The sequence below is a fragment of the Mesocricetus auratus genome, unplaced genomic scaffold, assembly GCF_017639785.1.
Source record: "Mesocricetus auratus isolate SY011 unplaced genomic scaffold, BCM_Maur_2.0 Super-Scaffold_100676, whole genome shotgun sequence".
NCBI classification, from domain to species: Eukaryota; Metazoa; Chordata; class Mammalia; order Rodentia; family Cricetidae; genus Mesocricetus; species Mesocricetus auratus.
Window position 1 is genome coordinate 152,884,753 of NW_024429266.1, and position 12,224 is coordinate 152,896,976.

The window sequence follows — 12,224 nt, forward strand, 5'->3', positions numbered from 1 at the left end:
GGAAGGGGTCTCTTTATTGTAGGAAGGCTCACAACACCCCTGGTCTCCATTTCCAGACACCAATAGATTCCCTAGGTAGTAAAGATGATTCTGAGGATTACCAAGTGTTCCCTGAGGGAGCCATATCAGCCCCTACAGACGATCACTGTTTATGGTCAGGGATAAGCTCAGCCTACATAGGGGAAATGCTTGACCAGGGTCAGGGCCACAGCTGAGGCCTATGAAAACCTTCATCATCTTCGCTGTAACCCATGAGAAACTCTCTGGGTTACATTTACTCTGCTGAGTGCCCAGGCTCCCTCTACTTCCTCCAAAGCTGGTAATAACCAGTCAAACAGCAGTTAAAGTAAGCAGCATTTTTAGGACTCCTGGAGTGGGGTCCCCAGCAACTCTGTGTTCACCCTCCTTTCCAGACCCATGCTCACAACCGTCGCCGATACCGGCAACACACCATTTAGTATAATGCCTCCCGTTACTGCTCCCTCGAATGTCCTTCATTATCTCCAACAAGACGTTTCTGAGCTAATAAAATTAGAAAGGCTGCGTTCCATCGACGATGTGGCGCAGATGTCTCTAGTATTTCACCAGGACGACTCGGAAATTGAAATGTGTCTTATCCAGACAAATCAGATCCCGCCTCATAGACTCCTCCCTCTTGGGCTGTGCTGGGGAGATGAGAGATAAGCTTCAAGGTTTATGCGTCTGCAGGGAAGGGTGTGGGGGCCTGTGTTTCAAGGAAGCTGAGGACCAAGTTTATCCACACCAGAGCAGTGACTCCTTTGGGATGCAGCCCTGAATACCTGTGGGTTGAAGGCAGAGATTTGAACTGAAGATGAAATAGAAAGAACAGGGAACTGAAGGTCGGGCATCCCCTAATACTTTCAGCAGTCAAGGTTGGGAAGCTAGGTGCTGAAGGAGGGGACTCTGTTCCTAGAGTGTCCCTACTACCCATCTTTAAAGATGACTCTCCCTGCTTTCTTCATCCCAATATTCAGATCTTATCCGATGCTGAACTTAGCAATGGTAACTTCATGGGGCAGCTAAGTTACATGGGTCCTCTATTTGTTACACTGAGTGGCCCCGATTTTATCCTTCATACAAATCCTGCTAGCCTTGGGCACTGGCTGCCAGCTATGCAATTCCAGGTTTTGATGGGCCGAGGTCACAAACAGGTTAATGGCAGTGAGCTCACGAGTCAATAGGCAGGAACTGGGAAGAGGGGCTGCCCACACAAGCATGAGAACCGAGTTCAAGTCTCCCAGAAACCACATAAAAAGCCAGGCATGTGCACACGTATGCACACAAACACCTATACAAATATACAGAGAGAGTGGAGAGAGAGAGAGAGAGAGAGAGAGAGAGAGAGAGAGAGAGAGAGAGAGAGAGAGAGGTCAGAGCAAGGGCAGACATTTCAGGTTGAGCCCAGGGAGCTCCACTGGAGGTCAGGAGGTCATACTGACTAGATCTACTGGGCAAGAGGCTTTTGAATCTAAGACCTCTCCCAGTCACATTCAGAATAACCCCATAAGGAATGGATGATATCTACTGATGCATTTTCAGGAAGAACACCATGCCTCCCCTCACTCAGGACAACCTTGGGATGGGAGAGACTGAGGCAGAATTCAAACCAAGAATCAAGGCAGGGTCAGAACTGCCAACTGGCTGCATGCCTGAGTTTCTATTCTCCATAGTGGGGGAGGTGTCTCCCTCACTGAGGACAGTGAGAAATTAGGGGACCACTTTATTTATAGATGCCTCTGTAGAGTTTGGCCCCCAGCATCCTCCCTCAGGGAATATGTTCACATCCTCCTGTCCTCTTGTATTTTCTTTTTGATGGGGGGTTCTTGGACCTAGTAATTACATGCTTAGAGATGAAGGCTTTTCAAAAAACATCTTTCCCACCAATTTCAGCTGGAAACATGCATGAAAAAACAGGGATATTTTTATCTGCATTTTTCTAGTCTCCTCCTTCCAGCAATGGCCAATTATAAGCACTGCTTCAGTCAATTGGTGCTGTAGAAATTGTTTCAGAGGGAAATTCACTTCCGGGGCCCATGGGGAGTCAGGGCACAGGCCTGGACACCTGGTCCTGGCTGCTGCAGCTAGGCTGCTGGAGGTGGGGGAGCCCTTTTTCTTGTTTTCCTCAGACAAATCTTGGTGATACGCTTTACATCTCCCTCCCTCTGCAGTCCCAGGGAGCTCTGACAAAGGGAAAAGGAAGTCTGCCCCTTGCCAGGCTGCTGTGCCAGGGTGCCGCCCAAGTAGAATGGCAGAAAGGGGGCATGGGGCCAGGGGGGTGCTGTAAGCTTAGCTGAGGCCTGCCATCTGCTGAAGATGAAGACCCCTTAGTGGGATCCATGTGTTCCCATGATAGCTGGATCCAGGTCCCTTAGTATCCCACTTTGATGGTGGTGATTCAGTGACAATTCCTGGAGAGTGACTGCTTGGCATCATATCCCTGTCCAACCTTGATTTCACCACCAGGACACGGAAGACACCGTTGGTATGCAGAGGGAAGAATTAACTTTGGAGTCAGGCCAGCTTGGTAATACTGATGCACAGTGGGGTGGAAACTGAGGCACAGAGAGGGTATTACCTCATGGCAAAAGATGGAGCAACCTTTGCCCCAGGCCTGGTTCTAAGAACTTCAAAGTCACTACAGTCTGTCTCCATGATATGCCTGAGTCCAAAGTGCCACTGTCACTATCATGAGATAGATGGGGAAGTTAAGGGAACCACAATAAGGACACTCAGCTCCTCCATGCATTCAAGCCCAGGCCACATGGCTTCCCAGGGCATCTGGTCCTGCCCCCTGTGCTCCCTCCCTCTAAACATGGTAACACCTCAGCCCCTGGACCTCTCTGTTCAAAGAGACATTGTCCCACAGTGACACCCCTGCCCCTGCAGGGCTGAATCACCAAGGAGCTGAAATGTGGGCTTTGGTCTCCACAGCCAATAGGCCTCCAGGAAGCCACAGGCAGATGCATGGGACGACAGATAAGACAAGACAGATAAGACATTTTCAATGGCATGAGCCCAGCAGCCACACATCAAACAGGAATCCTCATAGTGCAGTGCCAAGGTGGCCAGAGAGAACACAGATTGGCAACCCTGCAGGGCTCTTCCTGGGCCCACCCACCGCAAGCATCCACACAAACTGCTCTTCACCGAGAAGCAAGGGGGCAGCCTCCCTGACCCATTCCCCTCACAAGAGCACCAAGGGAGGTTGCAGGAATGCTGGCTAGGTAGGGCAAAGCTCCTTGGAGCCATGACTAAAGTCACTCCTCCCGATCCTGGAAGACTATCTAGACGTCCAGACATCCCGTCTTACCTCCTGCAGTAACCTGATGAAATGTCCCCAGTCAGGAAGACCATGCCCATGAGTCTGTGTACAGACTCATCCCAATACCTCTAAAGTCCCTATCAACTCTTGTCATCTTTTCTTCAGCACTCAACACGATCAGAGAGACCTCACTGTGCTTCCAGTCGGGGTATGGCGGTGAGTAGGACTTTCTAGTATTCTGTAAGCACCTAGCTTCTGAACTCAGTCCCCATTTGTGGGTGCGGAGAACGTCCACCCAAGAAGCAAAATGAGTGGCCAGAAGCCATGAATAGGAAGGGATGGAGCCTGGGTGGAGCCCACCTCTCCCTGGCTCCAGGCTCATGGCTGAGCCCCAAGTGGGTGGCCTCTAAGGCTCCCTGATGGCCACAGCCCAGGACTAGAAGTGGCTCGGATGAAGCCCCTGGGAAGGGGGTTGCCGGCAGGGATCCTCCATTGTGCACACACTCTGCCTCAATTGTCCCAAGCCTGGCTGAGTGGCCAGTATTCACTAAAGCCTGACGAGCCTTGGTGACAAAGACATCTTTGTGGTCGGGAGTCAGAGGACATGCCCTTCCTTCAGGCAGGAGTTCGAAGGCAGTATGCACATGCTGGGACTGGTGGTGGGTGGGGCTCTCAGACATTTTAGTCAGACCTACTGTATATTATCTTCCACCCTGTAGATACCCTAGAGACTCCCAGGAGAGAGCGTGGGCAGTCCCTGAGGAAAGATCCACTCTGGCAGAGTCCATCCAAGCCAAAGAGAGCCAGGATGCCGGCTCCACAGACCCCAACCCCAATTCCACTCATACAGAGGCCTCAGCCCCCACCCCAGTGACCACCTGTTGGTCACCTTCCCCAGCCTAGAAGAGGTCCTACAACTAGGTCTGGCCAGTGAGAAGTCCTGTCGTTGGTTTAGCAACGGGCGTGGGATACATGTTGGGTCCTGAGACTTTTGGGGGAACTCTTGGAAATAGGCTCTTCTGATCAAGAAGAAGGAACTGTAAACAAAGCTGACCTATAGAGGAATAGGGGAGGGATAAAGAAATACAGAACACCTAGATCTTGTGTTCCTGGAAGTCAACCAGTACTGATGCAGGTGTGATTGTGAGGTCCTGTGACCTAAGGAGGGGATTCCCAAGGGCTGCAGTGGTGAGGGAGTCAGGGAAGTATCGGAGTCGAAACCAGAGAGCCCAAGAGAGGCTCTGAGAGCTCAGGAGCTATTATCAGACTTCGGGCTTAGCCGCTCCCTCCTGGAAACTCAGAGCGCCAGATCACAGGCCTCGCTAGAGGTGGGGGCCCAGAGTCCTGAAGACCGGGACACAGGCTCTGCCAGGGGTGGACGCCTGAAAGCCATGAAGAGAGTGGGCTGAAAGCCCGGCAGGCTTAGGCTTAAGCCAAGCTCAGAAGTTCCACGGTCTCCAACTCCAACTGTTATGACTGAGGTGTCTCTTGAAGGAGACTTGTGGTGCTCAGTGGCATAGACCCTGAGGGCTGTGTAGATTATGGAAGGAACTGGGAGCACTGAAGGGTGGTGACCCCAACGCACAGAGAGTAGGGTGACCCACACTATTTGGGGTGGAGTCAGGCTAGCTCAACCAGCTGAAGTTAGGAAACAGACAGATGGACAGAGACAGGGATCACTATACTCACCCCACAGCTCCTCCTAAGTCCCAGACATTACCACTGCCACCTAGGAATGTGACAGCTGGGCCCCACCCCTCTTCTGAATTCCAGAGCCCAGGGTTCCCAGAAACCTTGACCGACCCTGGTCTGGGGAAGACTCAGTCCCAGTAGATAACTCCATGCTACCAAAGACTGGCAACACTACACTCCCCACTGAGGCAGGAGTGGCAGCCTCCCTGGGTCTCCGGCTAAACACCCTGTGACCCGTACCCCTGGGACAGCCCTGGGAGGCAGCTTTCCAGTGACAGGATAGCTCCAGAGCAGACAACCCTCAGCACTTGCCTGGCTAGGAATCCCATGCCTTCTTTCCCACCCAACTTCCAAAGTCCTTGTCTCCTAGAGTGGCGGCCCCATTCCTACCATCCGGGCCCCCTCTACAGAGCTCAGCTAGTGTGGTGTCTGCATGCTCCACCTACCTGCTTCTGCAGGGCTGTCCCGGCTGAGCCCACACAGCATGTCTGCGGTCTCTGCACTGCCCTCAGCTCCCAGCCACACACCAGGTCCCTCCCTCACCCTCCCAAGGAGGGGCTCAGGAGCTCCCTCCCACTGGCTGGGCATAGTCCACCCACTGCAGCCCGCTCTCTACTTAAAGGGGACAAGGCTTTCATACTGTGGCTCCAAGATGAGTATCTGAGGCCCCCTCGGCCCCAGGGGCATATGACAGCACCCAGGCTCTTAGAAGAGCATGACCGTGGGTCCTCACACAGTGTCCTGGACACAAGGTTCTGCTCCTAGAGTGCCCCAGGGCTTTGGCCAATGACTGTCCTCGCTGGGTCTCAGTTTTCACAGGACTTTCTAAACTTTATTCTTGTAAGCAAAAGATTTCAGCAGGACTGGCAAGGGATTCCATCCATAAGTCGCAAAATACAGCCTCTCTGGCCATTGCACACACACACACCCTCCCTCCAGCACCTCTGCCGGTGCCCACAGCCTTCCCAGGACCCTGGCACTGATTCCCTCTTCTCTCTGCCTCACTTTTCTTCTGGAAGGAGGGACTTAGGGACCATGACCTAACAGCCTACACGGTGTCCACAAGTCCACACCACACGAGGACTGAGTGTGTCAGGCCGAGGATCTCCCACATCTCAGCTTGATGGGCAGAGGCAGCTGGTCATGGGCTGCAGTCACAGCTGGCAGGCTGCCCCTTGCCTATCCCAGCCGGGTCCCAATCTGCACTCTGATAGGCCTACTTCACTCAGGGCTCAAGACCAACCAGGAAGATCCTAATGCAGCCCCAGGACCCCTCCAGATGGGGCAGTGGTACCTACTCATTTTTCTTAACCTATTCCATTCTCCCAGGGCTACACACAGGTACTGAGAAGAAGGGCAGAGTATTAGTGACACAAGGCACCAACAGGAGCTATCCACAACCTGTGCAGCTACACAGGGCATCCAGACAAATACAGCAGAGATTTAGATACAGGGTCCTTGCTCCCAAGGAACTCTCGGCTGCCCAGTCACTATGGAAGTCAGATTATGTTCACAGGCTACCGCAGGACAGCTCCGGTGGCACCTTTAGATGAATCTGTATTCTCTGTCTGCAGGCTCAAGTCTCTGCCCTGCTCTCACACCCTAGGAGGCCTTCCTTAAGTAGGGAGGGGAATAGAGGGTCTTAGGGGAGGGGGAGGATCCAAGCACTGGGCAAATTCCCCGGATCGGCACTGAGGCCAAGGTCAAAGATCTAGGGACACTAGGAGCACTGTGCAGCCATGGGAGAGTTAGTGAGGATGGAAAAGATGGGCCTGAATCCCAAGTGGATGAGTCATACCAAGGAGAGAGAGAGAGAGAGAGAGAGAGAGAGAGAGAGAGAGAGAGAGAGAGAGAGAGAGAGAGAGAGAGAGAGAGAACACAGGCTCCAAGTGTCCCCCTGACTGGAAACGGCAAGAAGACATGGGCCTTCACCGGGCCACAGAGGGCTACCTGGGCATCCCAACTCCACACCAGTGGGAAGGAAGTTGCCAGAGGTCCTCTAGCAGAAACTCCCCCTCCCACCCCCATCTGCGACCCCTTGAGGACAAAATGGCGAAAGATACACAGGTGTCTGGCATGACATCTGCTCTTTCTTTAAGAAAACATTTGTTCTCTTGACAGATGCATTTCTAGAGCGATTCTGATTGGCAGTGGGAAGCTCGGCTGGAGCTCTTGGGCTCCTTTGCTGCTCCTTTGGAATTTACTTTTGTGGCTGAGAAGCCCTTGAAAAGGTCACCCCATGGATTAACAGGAGAGCCTGTTGTGCTGGGGACTGGAGACAAAACCAGACAGGAAGGGAAACAGGTTCTGCCTCTGCTCTACCCCGTCACCCCACCACACATTTTTTATTTAATTTTATCCATACATATACGAGGAAGTGACTGTTGGTCGACCTTGGAACAAAGGGGGTCTAAATGTGAACTCTGACACAGAAAGGCTAAGCAACTTTCTCGAGGTCACGAAACTGATCTGGGCGTGGCTGAATCTCCATCCCAGGAGTCTGAGGTCTGGGACCACTCAGGATTTCAAGAGCTAGTAAAAAGGTCTGGGGGTGCAGACGATGGCGTGTAGCTACCTAGGAACAAGGAAAGCCACTAGGAAGAAGTTTTTGAGCCCGATTTTGAAGAAGTAGAAATGAGAAGGCAGCTACCATGTGAACCTGTGGGCAAAGTTTTCCTGGAAGATAAGGGAGAAACTGCAGATGGAGGTCTGTACAGTCTCATTCCTCCAAGTAAGGTCTGAGGGACATCGTTCATACCACCACTGGAGACTCGCTAGAAGTGTGGTCTCTCGGGCCAAACCTATCTGTTAACAAATGCTTCTGAAGTCTAAGTTTGCTTTCCTCCTGCAGGCGATGGGAGTGCCACAGATGGTTGTAGGGAAAGAGGGTGAGGAGTCTTTGCCAGGAACTCAGGCATCTTGGAATGCTGCTGCGAAGTCCCACCTGGGAGCCAAGTGCAGTCCAAGCTGCTTCTGGGACCTGCTCCAGCGACCACCCCTCTAGCCCAATGCTGCCAGCCTCAGGGAGGCAGAGGAGAGGGGAGACAGATTGCAGGGTGTATGCAGTGGCCGGGAGCCAGGCCTCCTGCAGTTCCCAGAGATAGCATCTGACTTATCTGTGTTCTGACACACTGGACAGCCCGTGAGGTTAGCCCAGAGGGTGACTGGACCACTCAGCTGGCAAGAAACTCCGTGTTTCCAAGCCCAGCGGCTGTGTGTGATTATCAGGGGATGGTTTTGCTCATTCAGCCTTTCTGATCTCAGCTTCCCAAGTTGTAGAATGGTAGCATAAGGATGTATCTCAAAATTTGGGAATACCATTGGGTGCGATAAGGCAGGAGCAGGGCTCCTCACAGGCACCTTGGCCCTGCAGCAGGTGGGATGCTCCCTGGTGTCCTTGTGGTGATGGACTCACAGGGTCCTCAGAGACTCAGGGACCATGACCACAGTAGCCAGCAGTGTATGGGTTCTGAAACAGAAGCCTTATCTACTCTTGGGACTGCACTGTTACCCCACCAGCTGCTGACCTACCTTGGACTCTGGGGTCCAGTACAATGAGGCCAAAGCAGGCTTCTTCCTTTGCACAAATCCCTGGTGTTTCATTCCATTGCTGACTACAGAGACACCTGTACTAATGGCCAGAGAAAACACCCATCCATCACCCCCTGCCAAGCACCTCACAGCAAGACTGTGATATGGACTAGCTGCTCTGCCTCAGGATGGTCAAGCTTCATTACCCACGAGCTGCGAGTGGAGCTAGATGTCACACCTGTAAGGAGGAGGGTGGGACCCTGGAAGAGCTGTTCAGACTAGGACAGTTCTGCTGTGGCTGGCTCTCCCTGGCCCTGCAGGTGGAATGTCCCTTGGTGTTCTCGTGCTGATCCCTAGAGATCCAGGGGCTGTGACCACAACAGCCAGCAGACAACCCACTCTATGATGGGAACCAGAGACCCAAAGGGACCTTCAAGGCCCCCTCAGCACAGAGCTATGCCTGGCCCTTCGCCGTTCTTCTCACAACCCAGAGCTGAGTCCACCACGACATAAGCAAGTTATGAACCCGCTCAGGCCCTTCAAGTGACAGGCGGAAATTAAGTCTGGCGGGGAGGAAGGCTGAGATGGAAATAGAGGACAGTGAGATAAACCCTTCATTACTATGGGCTTCAGTGGCTTCCTTCTCCTCCCTCACCAGGTGGGGGGCAGGGACCTCTGCATTGCTCCTGTTAAACACTTCCAGAAAGTGGGGGCCCTGGGGGAAGCAGAGGCCAGCCTGCCATTCCGCCTGCCACAGGGAAAGAGAACTGAGACGGGCTTCCTTGCATGTTATCTGGCTATGTCACACCTATTCAAGGTGTCCACATCCTCCCAATCCCTGTGGTACCTCACGAACAGTGCTGCTTACAGACCCACCTGCTCCTTGTGATACAGACAGCAGACCATGAAGGGGTCACTGGCTCAGTGTCTCAGGAAAGCAAAAGGCAAAGTGTAACAGCCAGTGTAGAAGGACCAGGAAGAGGAAAGTTCCAGAAGATTCAGAAGAGCCACAACTGACCCAGGCAGAATGGGAACCACACCTGACCTACTCCATCCAGCATCTTCTGTGGAAGCCCCATGTGTGGACAGGGAACCAAGTGAACCCCATATCTTTCCTTCCCCAGGACTAAGGGGTGAGCCAAGGCTGGAAGCCAAGCCATCTGCCGGCAGCGCTAACCTGCCCAGAGGGCCTGGAAGCACACATAAGTGCTCCCAGCAGCCCATGCCCCAGCACTGTAGACAGAAGGATCTAGTGTTTAGAGACCGTGCTGCACCTAAGGAGCCTCTGGAGACCAGGGCGGGTCACGGTGCCATAAGCCAGAGCCTGGCCGTGGTAGAGGCAGCTTCCTCAGGTTCCTGCTCTTATAGGCTCCATGCCTCCCTTGATGTCAGTAATTTCCTCCCTCCTGGAGGGAGAAGGCTGATGGATAATGAAGTGTGTGTTCCTGTAGAGTTTGAGAAATTCAGGGCACGGGGCGTATAGAGATGGTTGGTACAGGTTTTTATATCCATAGTCCTACCCCACCCCACTGCAGTTTCCTCTTCCACTAAGGACTCCACTAAGCACCTAGTACCCCACTCATGACAGTTACTAGGCACCTAGTACTTCACTCAGAAGACATTTACCAAGCATTCAGTACCTGTCAGACACTAATCTGGATCCGCTGTTTCTGTAGTGAGCGAAGCATTCAAGCCAAATACTTACAGACCTCCCCAACCAGGAGAGACCAAAGAGGAATCAAGAAAATACACATCCGAGGTTGTGTCATACACAGAAATGATGCTGAGCGTCAGGGCAAGTAGTCAGGAAGAGCCCCTTGGAGGAGGTGATCTTCAGGCTGAGACAGATGAGAAGCACGAAGAAGGCTCTGGACAGGCAGGAGGGCCATGCTTATGGTGGCTGGGGGGCAGACAGGAGCCAGGGCCTCAGGGAAACAGATTAAAGGGTCCCTGGAAGAGAGCTAAACTGTGTCCTAGTTTGAAGGGAGCCTATGACAGCCACATAGGGTATGAGGTAATGGATGGCTTGGGGATTGAGGGCGGGTTGGGAAAATGAATCAGGGACTTGGATTCGAGGCCCCTTCCTGCTCCGCACCTCATTCTCTTTTTTGGGGCACATTGAAGCCTTTTTTGTGAAGGTCAGTAGCATATTATTTGGAGACCTGCCAGGCAGGAGAGACTAGAAAGTGAGAGATAGGACCAGATGTTGGGGGGGACACACATTTATAATCCCAGAACTTAGGAGGCTGGAAAGGGCATGAGTTCAAGGGCAGCCTGGGGGAGACAGCAAGACCTGGTCTCTGATGGAGAGAAGGAAAGGACTGGGGTGGGGAAGGGCGGGGGTGCTGCTAAGTAGGAAGAAAGAGGAAGACAGAGCAGAGAGACAACTGGCCCAGCCCACTGGAAGATGGAAATCCAAGCTCCTGCTTGACTCTCCTGTTCAGCAAATGGTATGACTGTGGGGAATGGGAGTGGTAGCCCTGCTGGAGTGTGGGAGGAGTAAACAAAGGCAGTGTTTACAGGAATAACCTGTCACCCCATGATCCAGCACCTGGACAGACCCCTGGAGGGTATGATATGAACCCTAGAGGGAAAGGTGTCTACATCCTCCTCAAACCTGGCCCCGGGAGTCTTCTGCGATGAGAGCCCAGGGTGAGGCTCTGCCTGAAGAGACCTGACAAGGCCACAGAGCCTGCCAGCCCGCAGTTCCCTGTAAAGACCAGAGGCTGAGCTGCCTCAGGAGCACATGTGTTCTGAGTGGAGGAACCTTGTACCCTTGGAGCCTGGGGTAGATGAAATAAATAGCCTTCTCCAGGGCCATGTTAAGAACTTACCTCTGGGGACACTTGGGCAGCCATAAGAGTATGGAGGGGGCGAGGCCAGCTAAGGGTCTTGAAATAACTGAATGGACAGAGTCCCTGGGGAGCAGGTGAAGACTTCAGTCAATGCCACCCCCACCCATTTTCCTGCCCTTGGGGACCATTTTGTACCTGTAGATGAACTTGGGATCATTATTCTCCTTCCCTCCCTGACCGTTCACTGTGCTCCCAAACAAAACATCAAAACTTGAATCATGTCAACATGAAAAAGATAGGAGTGGAAAGATCTAGGTCTGAGGTCCAGCTATAGTTCACCAAGGACCTACTGTGTGCTAAAAGCAGAACACACACTGGAGCATCAGCATCTTTCTCAGGATGGATCACATTCAGGGGGCTACAGAGGGTGTAAACCCACAGAGATGGTAGTGGACGTAGCCAGCACAGAGTGTGGGAAGTGCCCGGAGTGTCTAAGGGAAGCCCTCACCAGCGTGACTGGTCTGGGGTCAGGAGCAGGCAGGTGTGCTGGGCAGCTGGGTGTGGGGTAAAAGGCACTGAGTGTCGTTCCTGGCAGCATGATTTGCTATGTAGGTAGCATGGGGAGGACAGGCTCCAGAGGCCAGTGTGCTAGGAAGGACATGAGCAGTTGCTTTGCAGGGCAGCCCTTGGACATCTGCGTTCCAAATCTGACTTTTGGAGTGGGGTGCAGAGAGCAAAGGCACAAGTGCTTGTGGGGGAAGCACATGCATCTGGGTCAGCCAGGGTCCTGCCTCCCATTCCTGCATCAGGCATCACTCTCTAAGTGCAAATGCCCTAAGTAGAAGCCAGGGGCCAGCATTTATTGAACACCTGCTGTATAGGCCATACTATATGCACAGTGTCTCATGGATTCTTTCAAGAGC

General features: G+C 52.9%; 1 protein-coding gene across 8 annotated transcripts in view; it reads right to left on the reverse strand.

Annotated features, from left to right (window-relative positions):
* The window catches only part of Grip2 (glutamate receptor interacting protein 2), a 76,043-nt gene that overhangs the window by 25,295 nt on the left and 38,524 nt on the right, over positions 1–12,224 (reverse strand). For 2 of the 8 annotated variants that reach the window (XM_040737862.1, XM_040737861.1), the window contains exon 1: positions 5,422–5,498. The exons of 2 other annotated variants lie outside the window; for them this stretch is intronic. In XM_040737862.1, coding sequence (XP_040593796.1) covers positions 5,422–5,461 — 40 coding nt within the window. In that variant the 5' untranslated portion in view covers positions 5,462–5,498. Of the gene's footprint in view, positions 1–451; positions 801–5,421; positions 5,501–12,224 lie in introns of those variants that run through there. 4 more of the 8 variants (XM_040737866.1, XM_040737865.1, XM_040737867.1 and 1 more) reach the window with 3 other exon arrangements.